Below are 27,783 nucleotides of genomic sequence, written 5' to 3'. Positions count from 1 at the left end.
CCCGTACCATGTTTCTATGCACCAGGAATTGCATGCCGACGACTTTGAACGTCGTGTACAGTTCTGCCATTCGGCATAAGAGAAATTACGGGACGATGACAGTTTTTTTTGCACGCGTTCTATTTAGCGACGAAGCGTCATTCACCAACAGCAGTAACGTAAACCGGCATAATATGCACTATTGGCCAACGGAAAATCCACGATGGCTGCGACAAGTGGAACATCAGCGACCTTGGCGGGTTAATGTATGGTGCGGCATTATGGGAGGAAGGATAATTGGCCCCCATTTTATCGATGGCAATCTAAGTAGTGCAATGTATGTTGATTTCCTACGTAATGTTCTACCGATGTTACTACAAGATGTTTCACTGCATGACAGAATGGCGATGAACTCCCAACATAATGGATGTCCGGCACATATCTCGCGTGCGATTGAAGCGTTATTGAATAGCATATTTCATGAGAGGTGGATTGGTCGTCGAAGCACCATATCACGGCCCGCACGTTCACCGGATCTGACGTTGGGGAAGTTGAAGGATATTTGCTATCGAGATTCAACGACAACGCCTGACAACATGCGTCAACGCATTGTCAATGCATCTGTGAACATCACGGAAGGCGAACTACTCGCTGTTGAGAGGAATGTCGTTGCACGTATTGCCAAATTCATAGATGTTGACGGACATCATTTTGAGCATTTATTGCATTAATGTGGTATTTACAAGTAATCACGCTGTAACAGAATGCGTTCTAAGAAATGATAAGTTCACAAAGGTACATATATCACTTTGGAACAACCGAAATAAAATGTTAAAATGTACCTATGTTCTGTATTTTAATTTAAAAGCCCTACGTGTTATCAACTATTCGTCTAAAATTGTGAGCCATATGTTTGCGACTATTACAGCGCCATCTATCACAAAGCGAAAAAAGTGGTCAAACTAAAACATTCATATTTCTTTACGTACTACACGAATATTTAATAAAAATTGGGGTTCCTATTTAAAAAAAACGCAGTTGATATTCGTTTGACCTATGGCAGCGTCATCTAGCGGGCCATCCATAGCGCCATCTGGTTTCCCCCTTCAAGCTAGATAAGTTTCGTTCTTTTAGTTTTTTCGTTTGACGCTTATTTCGTGAGACATTTGGCCTGGTCACGATCAATGGACCACCGTGTATAAAACATGGACACTGAAAATTGGTTGTTGCAGTATGTAGAATCGGCAGATAACATTAATGTACAGTATCTACAGTGTATATATAAACAATACGTTTTACAACTAGTAATACATTGAAGAATATCTGTTTAAGAAAGCAATGTACAGCTGCACGGAAAGAATATGCTATTTATTGAAACTATTGAGAAAACGAGAAGTTTAGCTGAAATTGAGAATCATGAATATATATATTTTCACTAGAAAGACAATGAGAAGTATGAATAAATCTTTTTAGGGGAAAGACATTGACTCACAAGTGTTACTGCAGATAGGCAGATGTAATACTCTGCTTTAGAGAACTCTGGGACGCAGATGCGACTATGTTACACTACATCATAGATGAATATGTAGATTTATGTATATATCCAAGTATGTGCCAAATAAGTAAGAGTATGTGTCATACAACATATAAACATGAAGTGTATACTACTTTGTAATGAAGATTACAATAGCAGTGTATTTTAAAGTAAAACTTACAAATGCCATCATCAGAGACAAAAAATGAGAGTTGCAAAATATGTTAGGTAATTTTTATACAGTAAACACTGCAATATGAATACATAGAAAAGGGATACATAACTGTAACACAATGACACCACTCTACTGTGTACATGAGAACAATAATTTGCAGAATGGCAAAGTAATGATAAATAGCTGTTCAAGATGGCAATGTGCGCTTTCAATGAGGAAATATGCCAGATTGTGACACAAATAACATTCACTCTCAATTAAGAACCACATGAGTTGTTTCACATGAAATACACTATAAAAACCACAAGGATAAGCTGTGCAGTAACATAGAAGGAAAGGAATTTTCATGCAGCATGGAATGCATGCTTTACAGTGTGTTAGAAGAACATCAGCAATGCACTTAAAGAGTCTCATATGTAGGTACTAGTTACATAATGTATGTGAACGAAAGGTATGTGTTATACAGCACAAATAAGAAAAATACACATGTATATTTCAAAATGTTGATCATATTGTATAGACTTTATATAATATTTAAGGATGAACTACTTAAAATACGTGTATATCATATTCTGATTCAAAGGATTGTTTAATGTAAACACAAACTGGACTGTGATGACCTAAATGAAGTATATGCATTGATATACTCTATTCTATTTGAGATGCATTGTGACATAAAGTCTTACAGGACTGAAGACATCACTGCAGCTAAGTAAATGTACAATATCTGTAGAAATGAGTGGTACAGATGTAACAAACAGACAAATAAGTGATAAATACTGAGATAAATCATTACATGGGTTGAAATCTTATTCAAAGAATTGCAAGGTTATAGGGCAATTGTTACTCAATAACAAAGATGAATAAAAAAGAATGAATTTTAGGGAAAGGGGAATTATATAGGAAGCCTATTTGATATAATCACTGAACCATGAAAATATATGATTTGTTAGAATGTGGACAAAATATTGAATTACAGTCCAAGGTAAAAATCAAATAACTGAGATAATGCACTACACGTCGTACAAGCACAAGAAATATTATTCGGGATGTAGATCTACTATATATTGCCTTAGTGAATCTTGCAACATACACAGAAATATGGATGCCTTTTAGTAAAAATTATATAAGCATTTATCTATGTCATACACTGCTTCAGTATATATTGTTATACAACATTGATGTTGTTATTGATGTTATTGATGTCGTGTTACTTACACTTTTTGCTCATTTAGGTTATGACAGTAGCACCTTTGTTTTGAAGTGCACTGCTGATATTCCTTTTTCATATCGTATAGCATGCACTTCGTGTTGTCAGCAGTTTCCTTTGTCTTCTATGTTACTGCAGAGCTTGTAAGTTTTTTTAAATAGTTTATTTTATGTGAACCAACCTAAATGATTTTCAACCTTCCTGCCACAAGACTCAATACCAGGACATACGTCACAAGGCCAGGCCGGATCATACACGATAGTTAGCTAAAAAACTGTTTTTCCCTTATAAATCATATTAATTAGGTTCACATACGTAACAAATACTAGCACAGATTAGTGCTGTTTCCTGTGCAAACGACAGCAAACAAGACGTGTCGAATCCAACACTTCCTTGTTGCAGGAAAGTTAATATTGAGAATGTATTTCAAATGTATTACTGTTTAATCTATTTCCTTGCTGAAATTGTACATTGCCATCTCGAACGTCTACAAATAAGTGCTTTGCCAATCTATAAATTATTGTTCACATGCAAAACAATAGAACATTGCCATCATGTTACGGTTGTGCAATTTTTTTATGCAGTCATGTCATTGTTATTACTGTATAAGAGTTACCCAACATATTTTTTAGTGAAAATGTTTGCTTGTATTTTTTGTCTTACATGATCGTACTGGTATGTTTTTGTTGCAAAATGAGCTCCTATTCTTATCTGCATTAAAAAATAATATGCTCTTTATGCTTGTGTATTGTGTGTCACATACTTTAAGTTATTTGGCGTATACTTTGATGTGTCTATGTATATACCGTATTCATCTATGATTGTTTGCAACATATTCACTCTTACGTCTCATATTCCTCTAAATCAGAATATTGCGTTTGACTGTTTGGAGTAACTTTTGTGAGTTCATGTCTTTCCAGTCAAAAGGTATGTTCATACTCCGCATTTTGAACTGCACTTCTTACTTTTTCATCAGTGTTACTATATAGCATGTTCTATCCAAGCAGTTATTCATTGCCTTCTCGAATAGCTATACTTCAATGCTTTAATGTTTCTAAAATGTATTTTATTCATACACTGTACATTAATGTTATCTGCTGTAACTACATACTTCAATAATCAGTTTTCAGAAAAAAAGAAAATTCCAGCATCAAGAAAGAGTTGTGCGATTTAACAGAAAGTTGATAGACGTGTTCCTATATCTGAAAGATGATGTCTGCTCAAATTTAACACTATTCGCCTCAGAGTGGCAATAGCAGCGCCACTATATGAAAATCAGGTTTGTTTTAATTACACATTATAACGGTTGTGAGGCTTAGTTACCTTTGAGATTGGATGTGGTGAGATAATGGTAGCCAAGAATGCCTTTAGGTGACAAAGACGCCATTATCAACACTTCACTGAGTTTCACTGAGGTAGTGTAAAAAGGAAACGAGAAGCTGGATGTTCCTTCCGCGATACTGCATAGCGACTTGGCAGGAATGTAGTCATGATAGCCTACGATGACTACTGGCAGCAGTGCTCGCGAAAATGTACATTCACTAGCAGACCGGGCTCTGGACGGCCACGTGGCCCTATCGAGGGGGAAGACCATTGTGTTCGCACACGATTCTGGCTCATTGCACTGCATCTGCAGCAGCAATCTGAGGAGCAATTGGCACTGTAGTGACATAAGCAACTACACTACTGACCATTAAAATTGCTACACCACGAAGATAACATGCTACAGACGTGAAATTTAACCGACAGGAAGAAGATGCTGTGATATGCAAATGATTAGCTTTTCAGAGCATTCACACAAGGTTGGCGCCGGTGGCGACATCTACAACGTGCTGACATGAGGAAAGTTTCCAACCGATTTCTCATACACAAACAGTAGTTGACCGGCGTTGCCTGGTGAAACGTTGTTGTGATGCCTCGTGTAAAGAGGAGAAATGCGTACCATCAAGTTTCCGACTTTGATAAAGGTCGGATTGTAGCCTATCGCGATTGCGGTTTATCGTATCACGACATTGCTGCTCGCGTTTGTCGAGATCCAATGACCGTTAGCAGAATGTGGAATCGGTGGGTTCAGGAGGGTAATACGGAACGCCGTGCTGGATCCCAACGGCCTCGTATCACTATCAGTCGAGATGACAGGCATCTTATCCGCATGGCTGTAACGGATTGTGCAGCCACTTCTCGATCCCTGAGTCAAGAGATGGGGACGTTTGCAAGACAACAACCATCTGCACGAACAGTTCGACGATGTTTGCAGTATCATGGACTATCAGCTCGAGGACCATGGTTCCGGTTACCCTTGACGCTGCATCACAGACAGGAGCCCCTGCGATGGTGTACTCAACGACGAACCTGGGTGCACGAATGGCAAAACGTCATTTTTTCGGATGAATAAATGTTCTGTTTAGAGCATCATGATGGCCGCATGCGTGTTTGGCGACATCACGGTGAACGCACGTTGGAAGCGTGTATTTGTCATCGCCATACTGACGTATCACCCGGCGTGATGGTATTGGGTGCCACTGGTTACAATTCTCGGTCACCTCTTGTTCGCATTGACGGCACTTTGAACAGTGGACGTTACATTTCAGATGTGTTACGACCCGTGGCTCTACCCTTCATTCGATTCCTGCGAAACCCTACATTTCAACAGGATAATGCACATGTTGCAGGTCCTGTACGGGACTTCCTGGATACAGAAAACGTTCGACTGCTGCCCTGGCCATCACATTCTCCAGGTCTCTCAAAATTGAACACGTCTGGTCAATGGTGGCCTAGCAACTGGCTGGTCACAATCCTCCAGTCACACTCTTGATGAATTGTGGTATCGTGTTGAAGCTGCATGGGCAGCTGTACCTGTACACGCCATCCAAGCTCTGTTTGACTCAATGCCTAGGCGTATCAAGGCCGTTATTACGGCCAGAGGTGGTTGTTCTGGGTACCGATTTCTCAGGATCTATGTACCAAAATTGCATGAAAATGTAATCACATGTCAGTTCTAGTATAATATATTTGTCCAATGAATAACCTTTTATCATCTGCATTTCTTCTTGGTGTAGCAATTTTAATGGCCAGTAGTGTATTACAAATCGTTTACTAAAAGGGCAGCTCCGAATCAGACGCCTTGTAACGTGCATTCTACTGATCCCAAACCACTAACATTTGCGACTTCAGTGGTGTCAAGCGAGAGCTCATTGGAAGTCAGGGTGGAAGCTTGTTGTATTTTCTGATGAAATCTGATTCTGCATCGGTGCCATTGACTGCCGTATGTTGTTTTGACGGAGGCCAGTTGAAGGCTTCAAACCAACCTGTCTGCGTGCTAGACACACTGAACTTGCATCTGTAGTTGTGGTCTGGCGTGCGATTTTCTCTGACAGAAGGTGCATTCTCTTGGTTATCCCAAGCACCCTGACTACAAATTTGCACTTCAGTCTGGTGACTCGACTGGCTGTGCTGCCTTTCATGACGAGCACAACAGGTGGTGTTTCCCCACGGGATAACGCTCGCCCACATACCGCTGTTGTGACCCAACATGCTCTACAGAGTGTCGGCAGGTTGCCTTGGTCTGCTCGAGCACCAGATCTGCCTCCAGTCGAGCACATGTGGGACACCATCGGACGTCAACTCCGGCGTCATTCACAACCAGCAGTAACCAGCCGTTCCTGTATTGTGAGACCAAGTGCAACAGGCATGGCACTCCAGCCCATTAACTGATATCCGACACCTGTACAACACAATGCAAGCATGTACGTTGGCATTCTATCATTCAACATTGTGGTGGTTACACTGCTAACTAATGTAGCAGCATTTCAAATTTGCAGTGGTTTATCTCGAGCTTACATTAACCTGTGATATTGCAATGTTAATCATTTCAATATGTTATCCAAACAAATATGTTCCCGAAATTTAATTACTCTATGTTAATTATTTTTTGACGCTGCCATTTTTTCCAATGTATATGCACATCCCTCCCCGTAACCGCTCTCCCTCCTCCCACCTTCTTTCTGGACTCATTTTATATGTTATACAACTTACAGATATATGAAACTTGTTACAGAAGAAACTGCTTGTTGTGACGGAATAAATAAAAAACCCACCTGCAAAGAATTCCCTAACAAGAAGTTTCGGGGTGTATTGTAAAAATATAAAAATATATTACAGTTTTTCGAATGGTGTAGTATTAAATGACTATTTACAAAATATTGTAATTTTAAATGTAAAAATACAATTATTTACAGTCTGGCTATAAGATACCTCCGTAAAGACCATATAGTGACTGCAACTATGTGCAAGCGTTGTCTGTGCCTCACTGTTACCCAGCTGCAGAGTTTACTTGGACTGAGATTTATTCATGAGGTACACAACATGTCACGTAAAAGTAAACATTTATTCAAATGTGCGTTTTTACCATAGATCGCGCATTTTAAGAACTGACAAGTCTTAGTCATGTGTGAACATACCCATTTGTACAGCGTACTTTTTGTCTGCGTATGGTTTTATTTTTGACAGACCTATGTATAATGAGTTGTATTGCATATTCTCTACCATAATGACCACATGGAATGAGTGATAAACTCATAAAGGAACACAATTTATTATTAAAAAAATTTTCAATGTATGAAAACATATTTTTCTTTCGTTATTTGTAATATGTAACAAAAAATTTTCTTACAAATCATGATGGTACTTTTATTCTGTGTACATGCATCGTGTTACAGATAAGAGGATGACAAGCTGAACAGTGGAAACCGGTTTTCGGTAATAAATGTTAATTAATGTGATATTGGTTACGAAAACCTTTTTTTTCATTTTACTTTTATTTAATATCATTGAGCCACAACGGAATGAAGCAGTACGATATCCTCACAGGGCACTTTTTTCACCTTCTTTCACAGCGCACACAAGCTCAGTATGGCAACTTTTGACATTGGCAGCGGATACAAACACATATAGCAACATAAAACGTGAGTGTACTGAGAGACCGTAGAAAAATGAATGAGTTCGTTGTCCGGAGTAAAACAGCGTAAGGCTGCTACGTTCTTGTTCCCGGTCACTTCTTTTTGTTATCTGCCATATTATACACTGAAAACTAATTGAAAAGCGATATAAACGTGTCGGACGGAGTAAGCAATGCATGTGTAGGACTTCCAAATACTTGTTTCAGCCCGTTTCCTTATTGAAGTTTAAGATTTACGACTCTCCTAAGATTTTTATTTAAACCGAAATACCTAACGTTTTAAGTCTTGTGCATTCTTTCCCTTTCAGTAAATGGTAAATCATTTACTTTCTAATTTTTCAGATCAAGAGCCGTAGGATACGTAGATGTAAAATATGTGCTAGTAACAAAATACTGTGATTTTTAGATAAGAATTGTAATAAGAAATAGTTCTTCGAAAAGGAGTTTCTATGTCAGTTGTAAGTAGTTGTAGAGGTGCATTGGAGATTATGAAATGGTAAAACATAGGTAAAGAAACACATTTGGTGGTAATTCATAGCAACAAGAGCAAATACTGGTTGCTTGAAAACGCTCGATAGGCCGTCATCGTGGACCATACCTTTTGTACATTGTGGGCCAGCAGGATGTAGCGATGGTCTGGAGACATGGAAAACCGCACTGGATTGAGCCGCTTCTGTAACAAGATAACCGATGCCGTGTATTAGCATTATAAAAAACCGTCACATGTTGTTATCTCCTATGCCATACTTGACAGTTCATTTTTTTAATTTTTGTTTTCTGTAACTTTGACTGCAAGTAAGACTAATTTTAATAATTATGTGGCAGTGTGAGGTAGACGGGCAGTGTCACTACCGCAGACCAAATCCAAGCACAAGGCGATTTAGTCGCTAAGATTACAGCTCCATCGCATCTCTTGATATACAGGGCGTTAAAAATGGTACGGCCAAACTTTCAGGAAACATTCCTCACACACAAAAAAAGAAAATATGTTATGTGCACATGTGTCCGGAAACGCTTACTTTCCATGTTAGAGCTCATTTTATTACTTCTCTTCAAATCACATTAATCATGGAATGGAAACACACAGCAACAGAACGTACCAGCGTGACTTCAAACACTTTATTACAGGAAATGTTCAAAATGTCCTCCGTTAGCGAGGATACATGCATCCACCCTCCGTCGCATGGAATCCATGATGCGCTGATGGAGCCCTGGAGAATGGCGTATTGTATCAGAGCCGTCCACAATACGAGCACGAAGAGTCTCTACATTTGGTACCGGGGTTGCGTAGACAAGATCTTCCAAATGCCCCCATAAATGAAAGTCAAGAGGGTTGAGGTCAGGAGAGCGTGGAGGCCATGGAATTGGTCCACCTCTACCAATCCATCGGTCACCGAATCTGTTGTTGAGAAGCGTACGAACACTTCGACTGAAATGTGCAGGAGCTCCATCGTGCATGAACCACATGTTGTGTCGTACTTGTAAAGGCACATGTTCTAGCAGCACAGGTAGAGTATCCCGTATGAAATTATGATAACGTGCTCCATTGAGCGTAGGTGGAAGAACATGGGGCCCAATCAAGACATCACCAACAATGCCTGCCCAAACGGTCACAGAAAATCATTGTTGATGACGTGATTGCACAATTGCGTGCGGATTCTCGTCAGTCCACACATGTTGATTGTGAAAATTTACAATTTGATCGCGTTGGAATGAAGCCTCATCCGTAAAGAGAACATTTGCACTGAAATGAGGATTGACACATTGTTGGATGAACCATTCGCAGAAGTGTACCCGTGGAGGCCAGTTAGCTGCTGATAGTGCCTGCACACACTGTACATGGTACGGAAACAACTGGTTCTCCCGTAGCACTCTCCATACAGTGACGTGGTCTACGTTACCTAGTACAGCAGCAACTTCTCTGACGCTGACATTAGGGTTATCGTCAACTGCACGAAGAATTGCCTGGTCCATTGCAGGTGTTTTGTCGTTCTAGGTCTTCCCCAGTCACGAGTCATAGGCTGGAATGTTCCGTGCTCCCTAAGACGCCGATCAATTGTTTCGAACGTCTTCCTGTCGGGATACCTTCGTTCTGGAAATCTGTCTCGATACAAACGTACCGCGCCACGGCTATTGCCCCGTGCTAATCCATACATCAAATGGGCATCTGCCAACTCCGCATTTGTAAACATTGCACTGCCTGCTAAACCACGTTCGTGATGAACACTAACCTGTTGATGCTACGTACTGATGTGCTTGATGCTAGTGCTGTAGAGCAATGAGTCGCATGTCAACACAAGCACCGAAGTCAACATTACCTTCCTCCAATTGGGCCAACTGGCGGTGAATCGAAGAAGTACAGTACATACTGACGAAACTAAAATGAGCTCTAACATGGAAATTAAGCGTTTCCGGACACATAACATCTTTTCTTTATTTGTGTGTGAGGAATGTTTCCTGAAAGTTTGGCCGTACCGTTTTGCAGCACGCTGTATAGAGTGTATCAGTGGAAATGGTAAGCATTCATGGAGATGACAGGAACGATCATTTTAAGCAAAAAAATTTGATATGGACATATGCCCTGCAAGATACAACACATTTAATGCGCATTGTTATTTATTTTCTATTATGTGCAATACATTGTCAGGTTTACGTAACTAACATGTACAACAGTTAGTAAAAATTCCAACATGGGTTTTATAAAGTATCGGTTTAAAAATACGTGTTCTAAACACATTGACTTCAACGCCTTATCGCACATGTCTCATTGCAACTGTTGTTCGCAAAAGAGGTTCGAATTTCCCACCGTCCACTGCAATGCCCTTGCCAGAACACTTTGTGTCGCTTGTCTGAGTGCTTCTGCACGTTCCCTAATGAGGGTAGCAGCGTTCACGATGCCACCAAGGGCCGGCCGAAGTGGCCGTGCGGTTAAAGGCGCTGCAGTCTGGAACTGCAAGACCGCTACGGTCGCAGGTTCGAATCCTGCCTCGGGCATAGATGTTTGTGATGTCCTTAGGTTAGTTAGGTTTAACTAGATCTAAGTTCTAGGGGACTAATGACATCAGCAGTTGAGTCCCATAGTGCTCAGAGCCATTTTTGCTGCCACCAAGGAGTTCATCTCGCGTATGCGCCATTCGTCTGTAGACCTCAGATTTCATCCACCTTCATAGACAAAAGTAGAATAGCGTAAGATGTATAGATCTTTGCGTCGAATTAAGTTTACTACCTCTTACAATTCAGCGACTGGGGTGTGGGTAGACATGTTCCCCAACACTTCTGATAAAATGTTGAGGGTCTCCTTCATGCTGCAAGTACACTGCAGTCTGTGTGCCTGTAGGGACGTCCTCTTCATCTTCAACAAACGAATTTTCCAAGAAATGCAAGTAATTCTCTCCCGTCATTCGATCTTATAAAACGACCATTCAGTAAATTGCAGATTACGCCGCACCAAACGTTGATCAGGAAACGAACTTGGAAATTAGTTTTTAGTGTAGCATGTGGATTTTACTGTGACCATCGTTGATTATTACATGTGCTGTTGATTCAATGCCGTGTATAGGTGGCTTCATCAGTAAATAGTATTAATGGAAGCTAATGACCTCCATTCAACCAGTGACAAAATTCAAGTCGTGTGGCATCGTCGCCAGTGTGAAGGTTGTGGACACGCTATATGTGCTTTTGGTACAAGCTTTCCGCATGTAAAGTTCGTGTAAATGTATTCTTGAGATATTGATGAAAGTTGTATGCTGGTGGAACGACTACGCCCCACCATTTAAACAAAGTGTAAAGATGGTTTCTGTTTTTGCGGACATGTCCCAAAGAACAGATACCATATTCATATAGATTAGGCTTACCGGCCAATGATCTTCTTCAGTGCGGATGCAGTCACGTTGCTGAAACTCTTGCGGGAATCGGTAGACTGACTGCAGCGAGTAATGACTATAGTGGACAGGGACACTACAAATGTAGTGTGTGGACAGTAAGTTGGAATTGTGAGTCCCACGGAGATTGTGCCAGAGATAAATCCCTGCAGTCGCACTGTCCTCCGTGTCCCCAATGGCTCAGTCGCATAGAGCGTCTGACATGTAAGCAGCCAATTCTGGGTTCGAGTCGCCGTTGATATTTATCAACGCCTGTAAGCAGCTAATGGTCGCGATTTCATTGTAATTTCATTTAAACAACGTGTTGCTGTTCCTGCACAGGTTGTAGGATTACACGTTCAAAAGAAAAAATGGAAGTTTTAAGAATACCTGTTGTACACAATGTGCTTGAAAATCTCGACGATCAGGATGTCGACGTGTCAGCAAGAGCCGACCGAATTCTTCAGCAGCTGGACCACTAGCATCGCAGAAACCATAAACGTACACCATATCTGCATATTCTTCATAAGTGTAGATGTGTGGTATTTTAGTCAGTGAGTGTAGAAACACAGTCAACCGACGTTTCTCTCTGATGCACTCTCAGTCCCACGCACTACTTCACTGCAACGCACCACGAACAAACGCGCGTTCGTCGGGCTAGTTTAGTGGCAGAAACACATTCAGAGCAAAGAGGTGAAAGCAGCGACGTAGGCTGGGCTACAATAAAACATCAAAGAGATTTCGTGTGTAAGACACGTACTTGCGCGCAACTACATTCATGCTCATAATTAAGGATAATGGTGATACATGGTGAAACAACGCTCTGGTTCGCGGTTTGCGGGTTTAAATCACCTCGGGGTATGACCATATGGTGCATTTGACCTGCGGTCTCGCACGATGGCGCTGGCAGCAGTCCACATACGCAGAGGTGTGTTGATGCATGTCAGAGTAGGGTGCAGCGAGTAAGGTCGCAAACGTTTTCAGGCGTGCTAATGGTGTCTGTGTGTTGAAAATGGCTCAGAGAACACGTATTGATGACGTTATGAGGGTTAGAATAGTAGGGCGAGACCGGCCAGGGAGGCCGAGCGGTTCGAGGCGCTACAGTCTGGAACCGCGCGACCGCTACGCTCGCAGGTTCGAATCCTGCCTCGGGCATGGATATGTGTGATGTCCTTAGGTTAGTTAGGTTTAAGTAGTTCTAAGTTCTAGGAGACTGATGACCTCAGAAGTTAAGTCCCATAGTGCTCAAAGCCATTTACTATGGCGACCGGAGGCTGGTCAGGCACAGCAGATCGTGGCACGGGCCCTCCGTCTGCAACAAAGTGTGATCTCAAGTGTGATATGGCAACGATTCCAGCAGACAGGAAACTCGTCCAGGCGCTACAGTACGGGACGTCCACAGTGTACAACACCACAAGAAGACCGATATCTCACCATCAGTGACCGCAGACGGCCACGGAGCACTGCAGTTAGCCTTCCTCGGGACCTTACTGCAGCTTCTGGCACAGTTGCCTCCAGACACACAGTCTATTGACGACTGAACAGACATGGTTTATTCGCCTGGAGACCTGCAAGGTGCATTCCACTGACCGCTGGTCACAGGAGAGCCCGTAAAGCCTGGTGTCAAGAACACAGTACATGGTCACTGGAACAGTGGTCCCAGGTTATGTACACGGATGAGTCCAGATATAGTCTGAACAGTGATTCTCGCCGGGTTTTCATCTGGCGTGAACCAGGAACCAGACACCAACCAATTAATGCCCTTGAAAGGGATCTGAATGGAGGTCGTGGTTTGATGGTGTGGAGTGGAATTATGATTGGTGCACGTACGCCCCTACATGCCTTTGACAGGGGAACTGTAACAGGTCAGGAGTATCGGGACGTCATTTTACACCAGTATGTCCCTCTTTTCAGGGGTTCAGTGGGTCCCACCTTCCTCCTGATTGATGATAATGCTTGGCCCCACCGAACTACCGTCGTGGAGGAGTACCTTGAAACAGAAGATATCAGGCAAATGGAGTGGCCTGCCTGTTATCCAGACCTAAACCCCATCGAGCACTTCTGGGATGCTCTTGATTGACATATCGCTCCACGTCTTCAAACTCCTACGACACTTCAGTAGCTCCGACGGGCACTGGTGAAAGAATGGAAGGCTATACCTCAGCAGGTGCTCGACCACCTGATCCAGAGTTTGCCAACCCGTTGTGCGGCCTGTGTATGTGGGCGTGGTAATCATATCCCATATTGATATCGGGGTACATGCACAGGAAACAGTGGCGTTTTGTAGTACATGCGTTTCGGGCCGGTTTTCTCAACTCATCACCAATAGCGTGGACTTACAGATCTGTGTCGTGTGTGTTCCCTATGCGCCTATGCTATTAGCGGTAGTTTTATGTAGTGCCGCGTTGTGTGGCACCACATACTGCAATTATCCTTAATTTATGAGCATGAGTGTAGTCCACAAACAATTGTAAATTAAATATGTTCTATCGCGGAAACCAATCCGAGTAGGGCATATTTCCATATGAAGATTTTTGCTTCAAATGAGCTATCCTATCATATTCATTAGTATTGACCATCCCTCCTGGGACACCCTGTATCTTTCATTAAAAATAACAGATGATTAAAAATATATGAATGACCGTTCAGTCAGCATAAGAGATCATGAAAACGTACCCTAACTTCAAATGGCCCAAGTCTCAATGAGAAATATGTGGAATCTCTATTGACACATTTTGGAAAACAGGTAGTCACGTAGCAGCTGTTAAAAATTCCTCAGAGATCCTGAAATAGGACTGTCGTGACTCTGCTATATCATTATCAGAAATGGATCAAATATGCAATAAACGGATTTAAATTCCTCCCATTGAACTTGTGGAACTTCTTAAACTGATTTTGGGATCTTTTGCGGAAACTGAATGCTCCTGTCTTCATCTACACTGCACCTAACAAAGCGAATTAATGTGGCTCTTTCACTCTGCCATATGGTATCATATTTGATAAAATTCTGCATGTTGGTTGTCACGTTTTAAGATATTCTCCATTCTGAAAGTTTCATTTTTCAGCAGATTACCAGTGGATATGAAAGTTATGAGAGTTGTGCTTCAGACTTTTCAATCAAAGCTTGAATGTTGTCTGTGTCGCTTATAAGTATGGCAGTAACCATCCACCACATTATCTTTCATAATGCTTTAGAACTTAGCGCTTCTTATGCCTTCAACAGATGAACTACCGGCTGCAGGAAAGATACCGTGATACTATCGATATTACTGAAGAAAGAAAGTCCTTGGACACCAGAAAAATGCGCGTATTTGTTAGGTCGGTCGAAGTGGGTAGATCCCTTTCAGAGAGACTGCGCCACAGCAAAGAGTCCCCATGACGAGCTATACTGCAAATTATGTGTAACGAATTTACATGTTTGTTATATGTGTTTCGCTAAAGGCTTTTGGTTGTTCCTATTACTTGATTTATCAGTAACAGCTGAAGCCACATTCTGGACGTATTACAGTCGTAGAATTTAGATTCGTGGGTTTTCGTAGATCATAATGGCCTTAACGCACAAATGGTGTAACGGTACGTGTTCTAGCCCTCATCTACGTTCTTGTTTGCGCTGTTCCTTCTTTATATTCTCTCATACTCATTCTCGATGTGTTTTTAATGTATTTTTATAATTATAATTGTTATAAGCGTTCGCGATATTAGCATTCTTTGTAACAAGTGGTCACACGTTGTGTGCCTTTAGTTTTCTGCATGCGTATGTTTACACTGAGATTGGAACCCTCACTGTATTTGCAGTTTAATTCTCATGTAAGTTTATTCCAAATGTTGTACTGTTTTCACATACACTCCACGTATTCTTCCGCAATCCACTGGTTACCTTTTCCATAGCCATAACTTTTCCCTTTCTCTCAGGGTATGAGGTAAGTTTGTCACGGCATGAGTCTACGATATGCGGGACTGTTGCACAGTGAGCCAATTGTTCCTGAACGTTGATCCATTTCAGAGCTATAAAAGGGCCTGTTAATGCTCATAAGTTATTGTCTTCGTCCTGTAATACTCACTCTAAGGACCTCGTTGTCGACGGGACTTTAAACCCTAATCTTTTTTCTTCCAATAGTAGAGTATTGCTGGTCCTCCGTAAAAAACTAAAAGCAATGAAGCTTCGTTCAACTACCAGTAAGAAATGAAGTAAAAGAGTAAAAACAAAAACGTTTCAAAGTGAAACACGCCTGTAGCAGAGTCCCTTTATCTTTTCACTATTTACTGGCAGTACCGTACTTTAAACTAACGTGAATTGTAACAGTTGTGTCTCAGACTTTCGAATATGGTTAGAAGGACTTTCTTGTAGCACCGTATTTTTAACTCACCAATTTTTTTACAGTACTATACAGGGTTGTCCATTGATCGTGACCGGGCCAAGTATCTCACGAAAAAAGCGTCAAACGAAAAAACTACAAAGAACGAAACTTGTCTAGATTGAAGGGGAAAACCAGATGGCGCTATGGTTGGCCCGCTAGATGGCGCTGCCGTAGTTCAAACGGATATCAACAGCGTTTTTCTAAATGGGAACCCCCATTTTTTATTACATATTCGTGTAGTACGTAAAGAAATATGAATGTTTTAGTTGGACAACTTTTTTCGCTTTGTGATCAATGGCGCTGTAATAATCATAAACATATGGCTCGCAATTTTAGACGAACACTTGGTAACAGGTAGGTTTCGATCTTTGTACTTTTTTCGTTTGATGTTTATTTCGTGAGGTATTTGGCCCGGTCACGATCAATGAACCACCCTGTATTATAGAGCAACGTAAAAGTAATAGGAGCAGATTCCCAGCTGTTAATCATCGTGTACTATTCTACATCTACACCTACAGCTATACTCTGCAAGTCACATTGTGGTGCAGAGGTGTGTGGCGGAGGGTACTTTCTGTACGACCGTCACTTCTCCTCTTCCCTGTTGCAGTTGCGTATGGTTCGCGGGAAGGACGAGTGCCGCTAATCCTCCGTGTGGGCTCGAGTCTCTCTAATATTATCTTCCTGTTCGTTTTGCGAGATACATGTAGAAGGGAACATTACAATTGTTAATTCTTCGAGGAACACACCTTCGGAGCTTTAACAGTAAACCACACCGTTATGCAGGACGCTTCTCTTGCAGCGTCTGTCGTAAGAGTTTGTTGACGTTCTCTGTGATACTTTCATGCTTACTAACTGAATCTGTAACGAAACGCGCTGCTCTTGTTTGGATCTTCTCTATTTTCTCCATCGATCGAACCTGCTACGGATGCCACACAGATGAATAATTAAATTGAATGATTTGCTTTGATGATTTGGGTGGCAGGTTTGTAAAATCTAATGAAAATATTAAAATGAGTGACAAAATAATTTTATTACATCACAACTGAAATTACAAACATTAGAAATTGTGTATTTGTAAGTATAAATTTAACCAAAATTTTCTATACCTATCAGCTATGCACAAGGGAAATTAAAAATTAATTTGGGAATGAGAAATATAAAATTTTGAAATATAGGTTTTCTGAGGTAGTAATAGGAATATGATATATGAACACCTCTATTTATCTTCGGTAGAGAATAAATAAGAAGTAAATGTAAAAATATGGCCGTGTACAAATTGTATTACGACCATCTCCCTGGAAGTTAAGCCAATATTAAGTACATACTAATATACTCAGTTAAACTGAAGTAAGTTTTCAAGTTTGTTTGACAGAAAAAGCACATATGATTACAGTGTCGTAAATAGGATCATAAAATATTGCGCACATTTTATAAGTTCTGTAAATTAAAAAAGTAACGAAACCGTGAAGTAGCGGGAAGGATAGGTGAAGAAAAGAGTCAGTCGAGAAATACTCTACACGGTACTGGACGGAACAATAGAGGAGGGAACATGTAGGGAAGACAAACCTTAGAACAGATCACTGAGGTTGTTGGGAGTAGAGGATATACAGAATTGCAAGGTCAGGCCAAGGTGGGAACAAACGGACAGCACCAAATCCGTTGGAAGATGACTTTAAAAAAATTAAGAAAGGAAAAGGTAGGTAGCTGCCTAGAAATTTGGGTTCTTAGTGCTTTTCTCACGTAAGTCAAACGTGCAATCGTGAATCTGCTACGGATGACTGCAGAATGTTAGAACACATAGATAACTGCAAATTAACATTAGAGAAAAGCTTACTTTGTTGTTAAAAGTTCTATCTCATAACAATTGTAAGTATTCGGTAGTAACTATGGAAAACATAGCCGCGCGTGGTAGCTCAGCGGTCTTAGGCGTCTGGTCACGGTTCGCGAGGCTACCCCCGTCGGAGGTTCGAGTCCTCCCTCGGGCATGGGTGGGTGTGGGTGTTGCCCTTAGCGTAAGTTAGTTTAATTTAGATTAAGTAGTTCGTAAGTCTAGGGGCCGATGATCTGAGCAGTTTGGTCCCATAGTCCTTACCACAAATTTCCAAAAATAGAAAACATATTGTACAGAAAATCTTTAGATATCAAAATCCTCCATCGTACCATAACATCAACGACAGGGAGATTTTATTTTCAAAGTTTTTCAGCCTGTAATGACTGCCTGTAATGGCTTAACCTAGGAGTGCCACAACTGAGCTACATTAGTGCCCACAACTCAAGGACGGAAGCAACTTTCTCATGGTGTGGCACTGCCAAGTAAAACAGTTCGATGAAACTTACACCGTTCTCAGGAAGAGCTGCTGCCGTATAGTACAAAGAGTAACTGAAATAAATACGCAATGAGACGAACAGAAATGGTTTAATTCAAAGACAGCAATCACACACGAGGCACAGCGATTCATGATTGTCACCCGGACATTACAAAAAGCAGGTCTCGGTTCTTAATAGGTCGCGTGATGACCAGGGACGGCAATTCATGCTTTTCAACGTTATCCTCTGATGGGCACAAGGTTGGTAAGTAGTTCTTGTCCTAGGGCATGCCGTTCCTCTACCAGGGCGGTTGACAATTGCTGGATGATCGTTGGTGCATACGGACGTAGGTATCGACCCCTCCCCTCCTCCCTCCCACCCACCCCCCGCACCCACCCACACACACACATTCGTGCTAGATGGGATCTAAGTCGGGAGAAAGGGGAGGACAGTCCATTGATCGAATAGCCCCTCGATCCAAGAGTTCCCCTACATGCGCCATTCGATGCGATCGCGTCCTGTTGTCCATAGAAAGGAGGTCTGTTCGTCTCATTGCGTATTTATTTCAGTTACTCTTTGTACTATACGGCAGCAGCTCTTCCTGAGAACGGTGTAAGTTTCATCGAACTGTTTTACTTGGCAGTGCCACACCATGAGAAAGTTGCTTCCGTCCTTGAGTTGTGGGCACTAATGTAGCTCAGTTGTGGCACTCCTAGGTTAAGCCATTACAGGCAGTCATTACAGGCTGAAAAACTTTGAAAACAAAATCTCCCTGTCGTTGATGTTATGGTACGACGGAGGATTTTGATATCTAAAGATTTTCTGTACGATATGTTTTCTATTTTTGGAAATTTGTGGTAAGGAGTATGGGACCAAACTGCTAATATCATCGGACCCTAGACTTACGAACTACTTAATCTAAATTAAACTAACTTACGCTAAGGGCAACACCCACACCCACCCATGCCGATGCACCACTTGGGCAGGAAAACAGTGTCACACTAACGTTGACCAGTGAGTGCATTATGATCAATGACTTGGAGGTCTCCCGACATCATAACATCTGAACCATCAAACGATCGTGTCTCACAGTGCTGGAAATAACCTCATATGGCGAAACTAAGTAACACGTTATGCACCCAGAAATATCGGAAATGATCGTTTTGGTAGTGCAGATGTTACGGTGCGGGAGACGTAATGTTGTGCAGGCGTGCTGATCATGAAGTCTTTGAACATGGTACACTCACAGGTCAACGATATTGTGACGCTGTACTCCTTCCCCATGTGAATGTTTTCAGGGGTGAGCGCGGCCCTGACTTCTTTTTTATGGATGACAGTGCCCGACTGCATTCCCCCGACTTCAATTCGACAGAGCACGTGTGGAATGCACCAAGGACCGTCTAGCAGCTGTCATCGGCGCTGGAACAGAAATTGAGTGCTCTGTCTCAAGAACTCGTTACCAGTCCTGCGGCCAGCATGGGAGAGTGCTGCAGAGCATGAACTCCCGTTCGTGTTTATCACACACCATATTAATAACTCTGTCTCGCCTTTCTTAAGGTCGAGCGGACCATCATAAATCGCGGTGATTTCTGTGAAATTACTGTCCTTGAATAAAATTGTTACTTCTCTTCGTATTACTCCGTGATTCATTTAGTTATCTTTTAATATAGCAGTTCCTTCTACATCTACATCTACATCCATACTCCGCAAGCCACCTGACGGTGTGTGGAGGACGGTACCTTGAGTACCTCTATCGGTTCTCCCTTCTATTCCAGATTCGTATTGATCGTGGAAAGAAAAATTGTCGGTATGCTTCTGTGTGGGCTGTAATCTCTCTGATTTTATCCTCATGGTTTCTTCGCGAGATATACGTTGGAGGGAGCAATATACTGCTTGACTCCTCGGTGAAGGTATGTTCTCGAAACTTCAACAAAAGCCCGTACCGAGCTACTGAGCGTCTCTCCTGCAGAGTCTTCCACTGGAGTTTATCTATCATCTCCGTAACGCTTTCGCGATTACTAAATGATCCTGTAAGGAAGCGCGCTGCTCTGCGTTGGATCTCCTCTATCTCTTGTGTCAACCCTATCTGCTACGGATCCCACACCGGTGAGCACTATTCAAGCAGTGGGCGACCAAGTGTACTGTAACCTACTTCCTTTGTTTTCGGACTGCATTTCCTTACGATTCTTCCAATGAATCTCATTCTGGCACCTGCTTTACCGACGATTAATTTCATATGGTCATTCCATTTTAAATCACTCGTAATGCCTACTCCCAGATAATTTATGGAATTAACTGCTTCCAGTTGCTGATCTGCTACATTGAAGCTAAGTGATAAAGGATCTTTGTTTCTGGGTATTCGCAGCACATTACACTTGTCTACATTGAGATTCATTTGCCATTCCCTGCATCATGCGTCAATTCGTTGCAGATTCTCCTGCATTTCAGTATAATTTTCCATTGTTACAACCTCTCGTTATACTACAGCATCATCCGCAAAAAGCCTCAGTGAACTTCCGACGTTATCCACAAGGTCATTTATGTATATTGTGAATACCAACGGTCCTACGACACTCCCCTACGGCACACCTGAAATCATTCTTACTCCGGAAGACTTCTCTCCATTCAGAATGACATGCTGCGTTCTGTTATCTAGGAACTCTTCATTCCAATCACACAATTGGTCTGACAGTCCATATGCTCTTACTTTGTTCATTAAACGACTGTGGGGAACTGTATCAAATGCCTTGCGGAAGTCAGGAAACACGGCATCTACATGGGAACCGTGTCTATGGCCCTCTGAGTCTCGTGGACGAATAACGCTAGCTGAGTTTCACACGATCGTCTTTTTCGAAACCGATGCTGAAGATTTCTAGTCTCCAGAAAATTCATACGTGTTCCAAAATTCTAAAACTGATCGTCGTTAGAGATATAGGTCTATTGTTCTGCACGTCTGTTCGACGCCCCTTCTTGAAAATGGGGATGACCTGTACCCTTTTCCAATCTTTTGGAATGCTACGATCTTCTAGAGACCTACGGTACACCGCTGGAAGAAGAGGGGCAAGTTCCTTCGCGTACTTTGTGTAAAATCGAACTGGCATCCTATCAGGTCCAGCAGTCTTTTGCTCTTTTGAGCGATTTTCATTTTATTTCTTTCCCTCTGTCATCTGTTTAGATAGCTACCTTTTGTCATCCGTGTGAGAATCTAGAGAAAGAACTACAGTGTAGTCTTCCTCTGTGAAACAGCTTTGGAAAAAGCTTCTATGTATGGACCAACTTTCATCGAGCTACGTTACTTAGCACTGGGCATTGCCAAGTAACATATCATGCGCAAGTTAATTTCGTCTTTAACTTTCGCACACCAGTGTATTTTTCAGCAATAAATACTCTGATGCCGTATAGAATTACGTAAGTTCACATTTTTTTCGAATTGTAGATACATGCTCTATTAACGTATCATTACATAATAGCTCAGGAACGTTTCTCTCGTGTCAGTAGCAACTTTTCTGTTTGCTTTTGTTCGGATTTAGAAGTGCCAAACGCTTACACACACGCAAATACACAAAGCAATTAATCACCTAACCAGTGCCTCTCGGCATGGTATTCATATATGTATGCGTCAATCCACATCTAGAAATTAATAAGCTCGTGATTTGAGTTACACTGTTACAGGAAAACGCCTCGTGGGAAAACAGTTTCCTGTAGTGCTATATCATACTAATTTTTAGTCAGGATGACATCATTAAATAACTTTCGTAACCCTTGTTTACACCTAGAAAAGTCTTACTCGTAACTGATCCTTTCTTCTTTCTGTCTCTACTGATTTCTAAGCATCAGGCTTAAGATACTTTGCTTTTTATATTTCCTTCAGTTTGTTCAGTATCTATTGCAATTCCTTAGTTTGTTATTATTGTAACAATATTCAGTCACGTGTATCGTGTATCTCAAACCACTGCCGCGGTGTCGAAGACGCCGCGCCGCGTTCGCACAGCTCCCCCCGGATGTGGATGTGTGTGTTGTCCTTAGCGTAAGTTCGTTTAAGTTAGATTAAGTAGCGTGTAAGCCTAGGGACCACTGATCTCAGCAGTTTGGTCCCATAGGAACTTACCAGAAATTTCCAATTTCCAGAAAACCATTAACATTTATGTGACAAGTAATTATTTCGTAAAATAACCTGTGTAACCAGTAATAAAGCCACTCCTACATTTAAATTTATAGATGGCTTCGATGATATATAAATGCTCATAGTTACAATGATTCTGTTGAAACGAAAGGTTCCGATGAAGAGCTGTGCTAATTTCATTTATCGCCCATCAATGCAATATGCCTCTTTCGCTGGTCTTGCCGCACCCGAGACACTGATTTTTCTATCTGCTTCAAGTTTAGAATTTTAGTAATTTGTAAATTGGTAATCGAAAAATTGGCAACATTTTCTGCTAATATATTTGTCCTTCATTCGTGCGTATCTGCTTCGTGCTGTTATAGTTTGTTCATACCTCCGGAGAAAAATCATAGTGCTTATCAATGGAGTTTAAGGTCAATTCAGGACTCAATCCATGAACTACAAAGCGTAAAAAGATATTTAACTGATTCAGGCTACTTTTAATGCGTTTCACTGTCAGAGGCGAATTTCTGGGTGGATTAAAGTTACATACAATAGCAGATAAACCTGTAGTTCTTCTGCAACAGTAATTTACGGAGGTGATACGATAAAACACATTACAATAAAGTTTACAGTGACATGACCCTTATCTGCGCGACACTTGTGTACACACAGCAGCAATACGATAAGCTACAAGACAAAGCAGGAAGCGGGTTGCAATAGTCTCGCATGCGGCGGTCCACTACTAATCTTCTCATGGACAACGTCCAGAAATATCACGTATTAACTCGAGGGTAGAAAGAGTTACAGTGTTAAGACAATTTTGATATTTTAGTTACATTTGGTATACAGTAATGTATGAACTAAAATGCATCAAACGTAACCTAGACAATGACTATATTTTTATGGCAAATTTTTCAAAGCATACATTGTGTTCTACTTAATTTCAGAGTATGGGCAATAACGAAAAAGAAACTAATTCATTATTAAGCTGTCAGACTATAACATCCAAAAATTCGTTTCTTACCGAATAATTTCCTCAAACCGAACGGAGAACACACACAAATCCCAAAACAATGGTTTTTAATTTTTCTTGCGGAAAGGAGGAGTTTTACTGGGAAACTAACCACAGAAACGAAAACAGCTTTGCTTCATTGACATGAAGCAATGTTTCTTGAAACACATCAGATGCTTTGAAATTTCCTTTCCCGTGTATTGTATGATACTGTACATTTTCACTTCACGTTGCACCGAGTGATACGACAATGAATTGTATCGCTATTATGTTGCTGTAGACCCAGGTGAACCAATTAAGTCGCTTCGACTACGTTTCTACCCAATCGAGCAATGAGGGTTGCTTCTGTGCCGTATCGTAATTTTCATCACGTATCGTGTCACATCTCGTACTGGCTCAGGAGAACCGCACGTAAAAATGAAGTTTAAATGTGCAGTGGTCACACTGGGTACGAGTGTAGCTTTAGTGACATCTTGTCGATTACTCTACTGTGCATCTACAAACTTTTACATAAAGTGTATTGATCGTTTGACAGCAGAAGACTCCTTCTTTTCGTGTTTTGAGGAGGATTTCCCAAATCTAACATCTTAGTGCATATGTATATGTAAACTGACAAGGGACAAGATTCTGAATTTGTGAAGCATTATGTTTCATTGCACTTGGAAATTTTTCTTGAATTTTCGATCAAGTTTTCCGTTTCCTTAAATGTGATTTCTTCTGTAACATAGAGAGATTTTTAATAGCGGAGAGTGTTGTACCATGAAGACAGTGTGCCTAGGCACAAGTGATTTTTTGTCACGAATACCTGAATCCAGTGGTCAATTTTATAATCACACGAATTAATGCTCGCTAGACACCACCACGAGCAGATTCCGGCATTTTCCATTATTTATGTCGTAGTGACACACGCGGTTTTGTTTTTTACAGCGTATGTAGATATTTTTAAATCAATAGATTTAAGTGCTTATAATAGATAACTCTATTTGGAAGATAATTCTGCAGTTACTGCCTTCAGTGAGCTGAATTCTATATACTTTTAAAACTAGTTATATAAAATGTGGGCTGTTAAGCCATACCTCCTTTGTGGACGACCATCTTGTATCTTGAAATGGAAAAATGTCTTTTAACTTGGAATGTGCGACATTTGAAAATTAACCGACTTTCTTTAAAGTCAACAGTCTTACCCGTGTTGAAAATGGAATCTTGTGTTTGTCGTAAATAAACTCCTGGAAATTGAAATAAGAACACCGTGAATTCATTGTCCCAGGAAGGGGAAACTTTATTGACACATTCCTGGGGTCAGATACATCACATGATCACACTGACAGAACCACAGGCATATAGACACAGGCAACAGAGCATGCACAATGTCGGCACTAGTACAGTGTATATCCACCTCTCGCAGCAATGCAGGCTGCTATTCTCCCATGGAGACGATCGTAGAGATGCTGGATGTAGTCCTGTGGAACGGCTTGCCATGCCATTTCCACCTGGCGCCTCAGTTGGACCAGCGTTCGTGCTGGACGTGCAGACCGCGTGAGACGACGCTTCATCCAGTCCCAAACATGCTCAATGGGGGACAGATCCGGAGATCTTGGTGGCCAGGGTAGTTGAGTTACACCTTCTAGAGCACGTTGGGTGGCACGGGATACATGCGGACGTGCATTGTCCTGTTGGAACAGCAAGTTCCCTTGCCGGTCTAGGAATGGCAGTACGATGGGTTCGATGACGGTTTGGATGTACCGTGCACCATTCAGTGTCCCCTCGACGATCACCAGTGGTGTACGGCCAGTGTAGGAGATCGCTCCCCACACCATGATGCCGGGTGTTGGCCCTGTGTGAGCGGAAGACGGCCTAACGGTGTGCGGGACCGTAGCCCAGCTTCATGGAGACGGTTGCGAATGGTCCTCGCCGATACCCCAGGAGCAACAGTGTCCCTAATTTGCTGGGAAGTGGCGGTGCGGTCCCCTACGGCACTGCGTAGGATCCTACGGTCTTGGCGTGCATCCGTGCGTCGCTGCGGTCCGGTCCCAGGTCGACGGGCACGTGCACCTTCCGCCGACCACTGGCGACTACATCGATGTACTGTGGAGACCTCACGCCCCACGTGTTGAGCAATTCGGCGGTACGTCCACCCGGCCTCCCGCATGCCCACTATACGCCCTCGCTCAAAGTCCGTCAACTGCACATACGGTTCACGTCCACGCTGTCACGGCATGCTACCAGTGTTAAAGACTGCGATGGAGCTCCGTATGCCACGGCAAACTGGCTGACACTGACGGCGGCGCCATTCGACGGCCAACACCGCGGTTCCTGGTGTGTCCGCTGTGCCGTGCGTGTGATCATTGCTTGTACAGCCCTCTCGCAGTGTCCGGAGCAAGTATGGTGGGTCTGACACACCGGTGTCAATGTGTTCTTTTTTCCATTTCCAGGAGTGTAGCTTCTGTTTCAAAAAACATTTCAGTTGTACTTTGTGTTTTTGCAATACTTGTATTTCATTTGATTTCACTTGCTGATTATTTGTGTGTAGTAGAGTAATAACGTAACAGATAGACCATTAATAACAGTACTGATAAGATTTTATCGATTGCACTACTTTTAAACAGAAATTTGTTCCTAGGTACATGACTATTTTGTGCTTTGGAACATATTTTTCACATTTGGAATAAAAACCATGCTTCTCCGGAGCAATTTTCGTAATTTCAGCAAAAGACTGCAACACACAAGTGAATGTCGTCATTTGAATATGGAGTAACAAAGTACATTGTACTTCTATTGCATGGGTGACTGGAGGAGAAAAGTGTTTCAGGGTACTAGACTCCCCTTTATGGCTCCTAAAGTTTCAGGCTTAAACTTTCTATCCCCCAAAGAACATACTAGGCTTAGGTGACACTAAAATCAAATTCTATGTCGTGGGAGACGAGAGTAAGGAGGAATTTTACAGAACCTTTCTAGGATCTCCGATATTGGTGGTTGGTTCGGCGTCGATTCTGCTGCAGATACAGCATCCAGCTAAGCTACTGTGGAGAGATTGTTCTTGTGGGAACGCATATCTTGGGTGATGACATGTGTATCTTCAAATTTCATGGACGCAGGTTGAAGGACCGTCAAACAACCTGTGATCCACCTCCACTGGTTGACAAACTGTCGTGGTGACTGCACGTGATGTGGGACTTTTCATTAAAATGCTTCTCAAGTTGCTCGTCGAAAAAAAAGTGTTTTTTCACGGAAGGCGACCGACCACTGGTTTGAAGCCTGCAGTACTTGAAGGCACTGCAGCTTGTGCTGTCATCACACTGTGGTGCTGAAGACAACTGTCCGGGTACCCGTGCAGTGAGTCTTCTTGTCTTGTTCAGCCGTCAGTCAACGATACTGGAAATGAACAAGCATTGGATTCCCTATTGAATACCCACCACGATATTAGTTAGTAGCTGCTGTAACTATCGGGTATTCCGTCAGTGAGATCTTGCATGTCCAAGGAATGTATTGTGATGTTATCAGCACGATTCATTTGCTGGACTTTGCGGCAGAATGATGATCAACATTTCTGCAACGACGCAAATATGTCCAGTTTTGAATGTGAGCTTCTGCAGCCATTTTAATTTAGAGTAAAAGCCTTCTGAATTTATTATATAATCCTTGGCTAAGTCAGTGGTCCGTATTATAACATGACGAGGTCACATTACACATGAATTTTAATGAAACGCATCTAATTTTCAAAATGGTCGAGAACTCTTATTCTATGAAAAATGGGGTTCTATCAGAAATGCTTTACATACATATGGGGCAGATTTCTCACATAATAGGTAAGTAGGTCGTTGTCTGCTAAAATTCGAAACTCCCCTTTTGTATTTATTGACGAAGTGGTACACTTATAATACAAAATATACGAGGGTGAGTCAAATGAAAACCTTAAATTTGTAATAAAAAATCGAAATTTCGCGCTGTTATCCTGTAAGTTGGTAATCGTGCTACAAACAGCGTGCAGAACGGCCTGTAGGTGGCAGCATAGTGCAGATGCACACATACCGTCACAGTATCAGTATAAAGATGGCCGATCCACTTGCGACTTGCACCAGGGAAGAACAGCGTTCTGTTATTCGGTTTTTGCGTAGTGTAGGTGTGAAACCTATTAAAATTCATCGACGAATGAATGTTCAGTACGGTGGTGCATGCTTGTCACAGCAGCAAGTCTACGAATGGAGTAGGAAGTTCACAAATGGTGTGACTTCACTGGAAGATGCTCCTCGTCCAGGTCAGGCACGAGTTGTGACTCCACAGAATAT

General features: G+C 41.9%; 1 protein-coding gene across 1 annotated transcript in view; it reads right to left on the bottom strand.

Annotated features, from left to right (window-relative positions):
* The window catches only part of LOC124802953 (dipeptidyl aminopeptidase-like protein 6), a 765,226-nt gene that overhangs the window by 174,059 nt on the left and 563,384 nt on the right, over window positions 1-27,783 (bottom strand). Inside the window, exon 4 of the mRNA XM_047264042.1 lies at window positions 8,454-8,528. Coding sequence (XP_047119998.1) covers window positions 8,454-8,528 — 75 coding nt within the window. The remainder of the gene's footprint in view (window positions 1-8,453; window positions 8,529-27,783) is intronic.

This window comes from Schistocerca piceifrons, chromosome 6, assembly GCF_021461385.2.
Source record: "Schistocerca piceifrons isolate TAMUIC-IGC-003096 chromosome 6, iqSchPice1.1, whole genome shotgun sequence".
NCBI classification, from domain to species: Eukaryota; Metazoa; Arthropoda; class Insecta; order Orthoptera; family Acrididae; genus Schistocerca; species Schistocerca piceifrons.
This window is presented reverse-complemented; position numbering and strand designations above follow the sequence as displayed.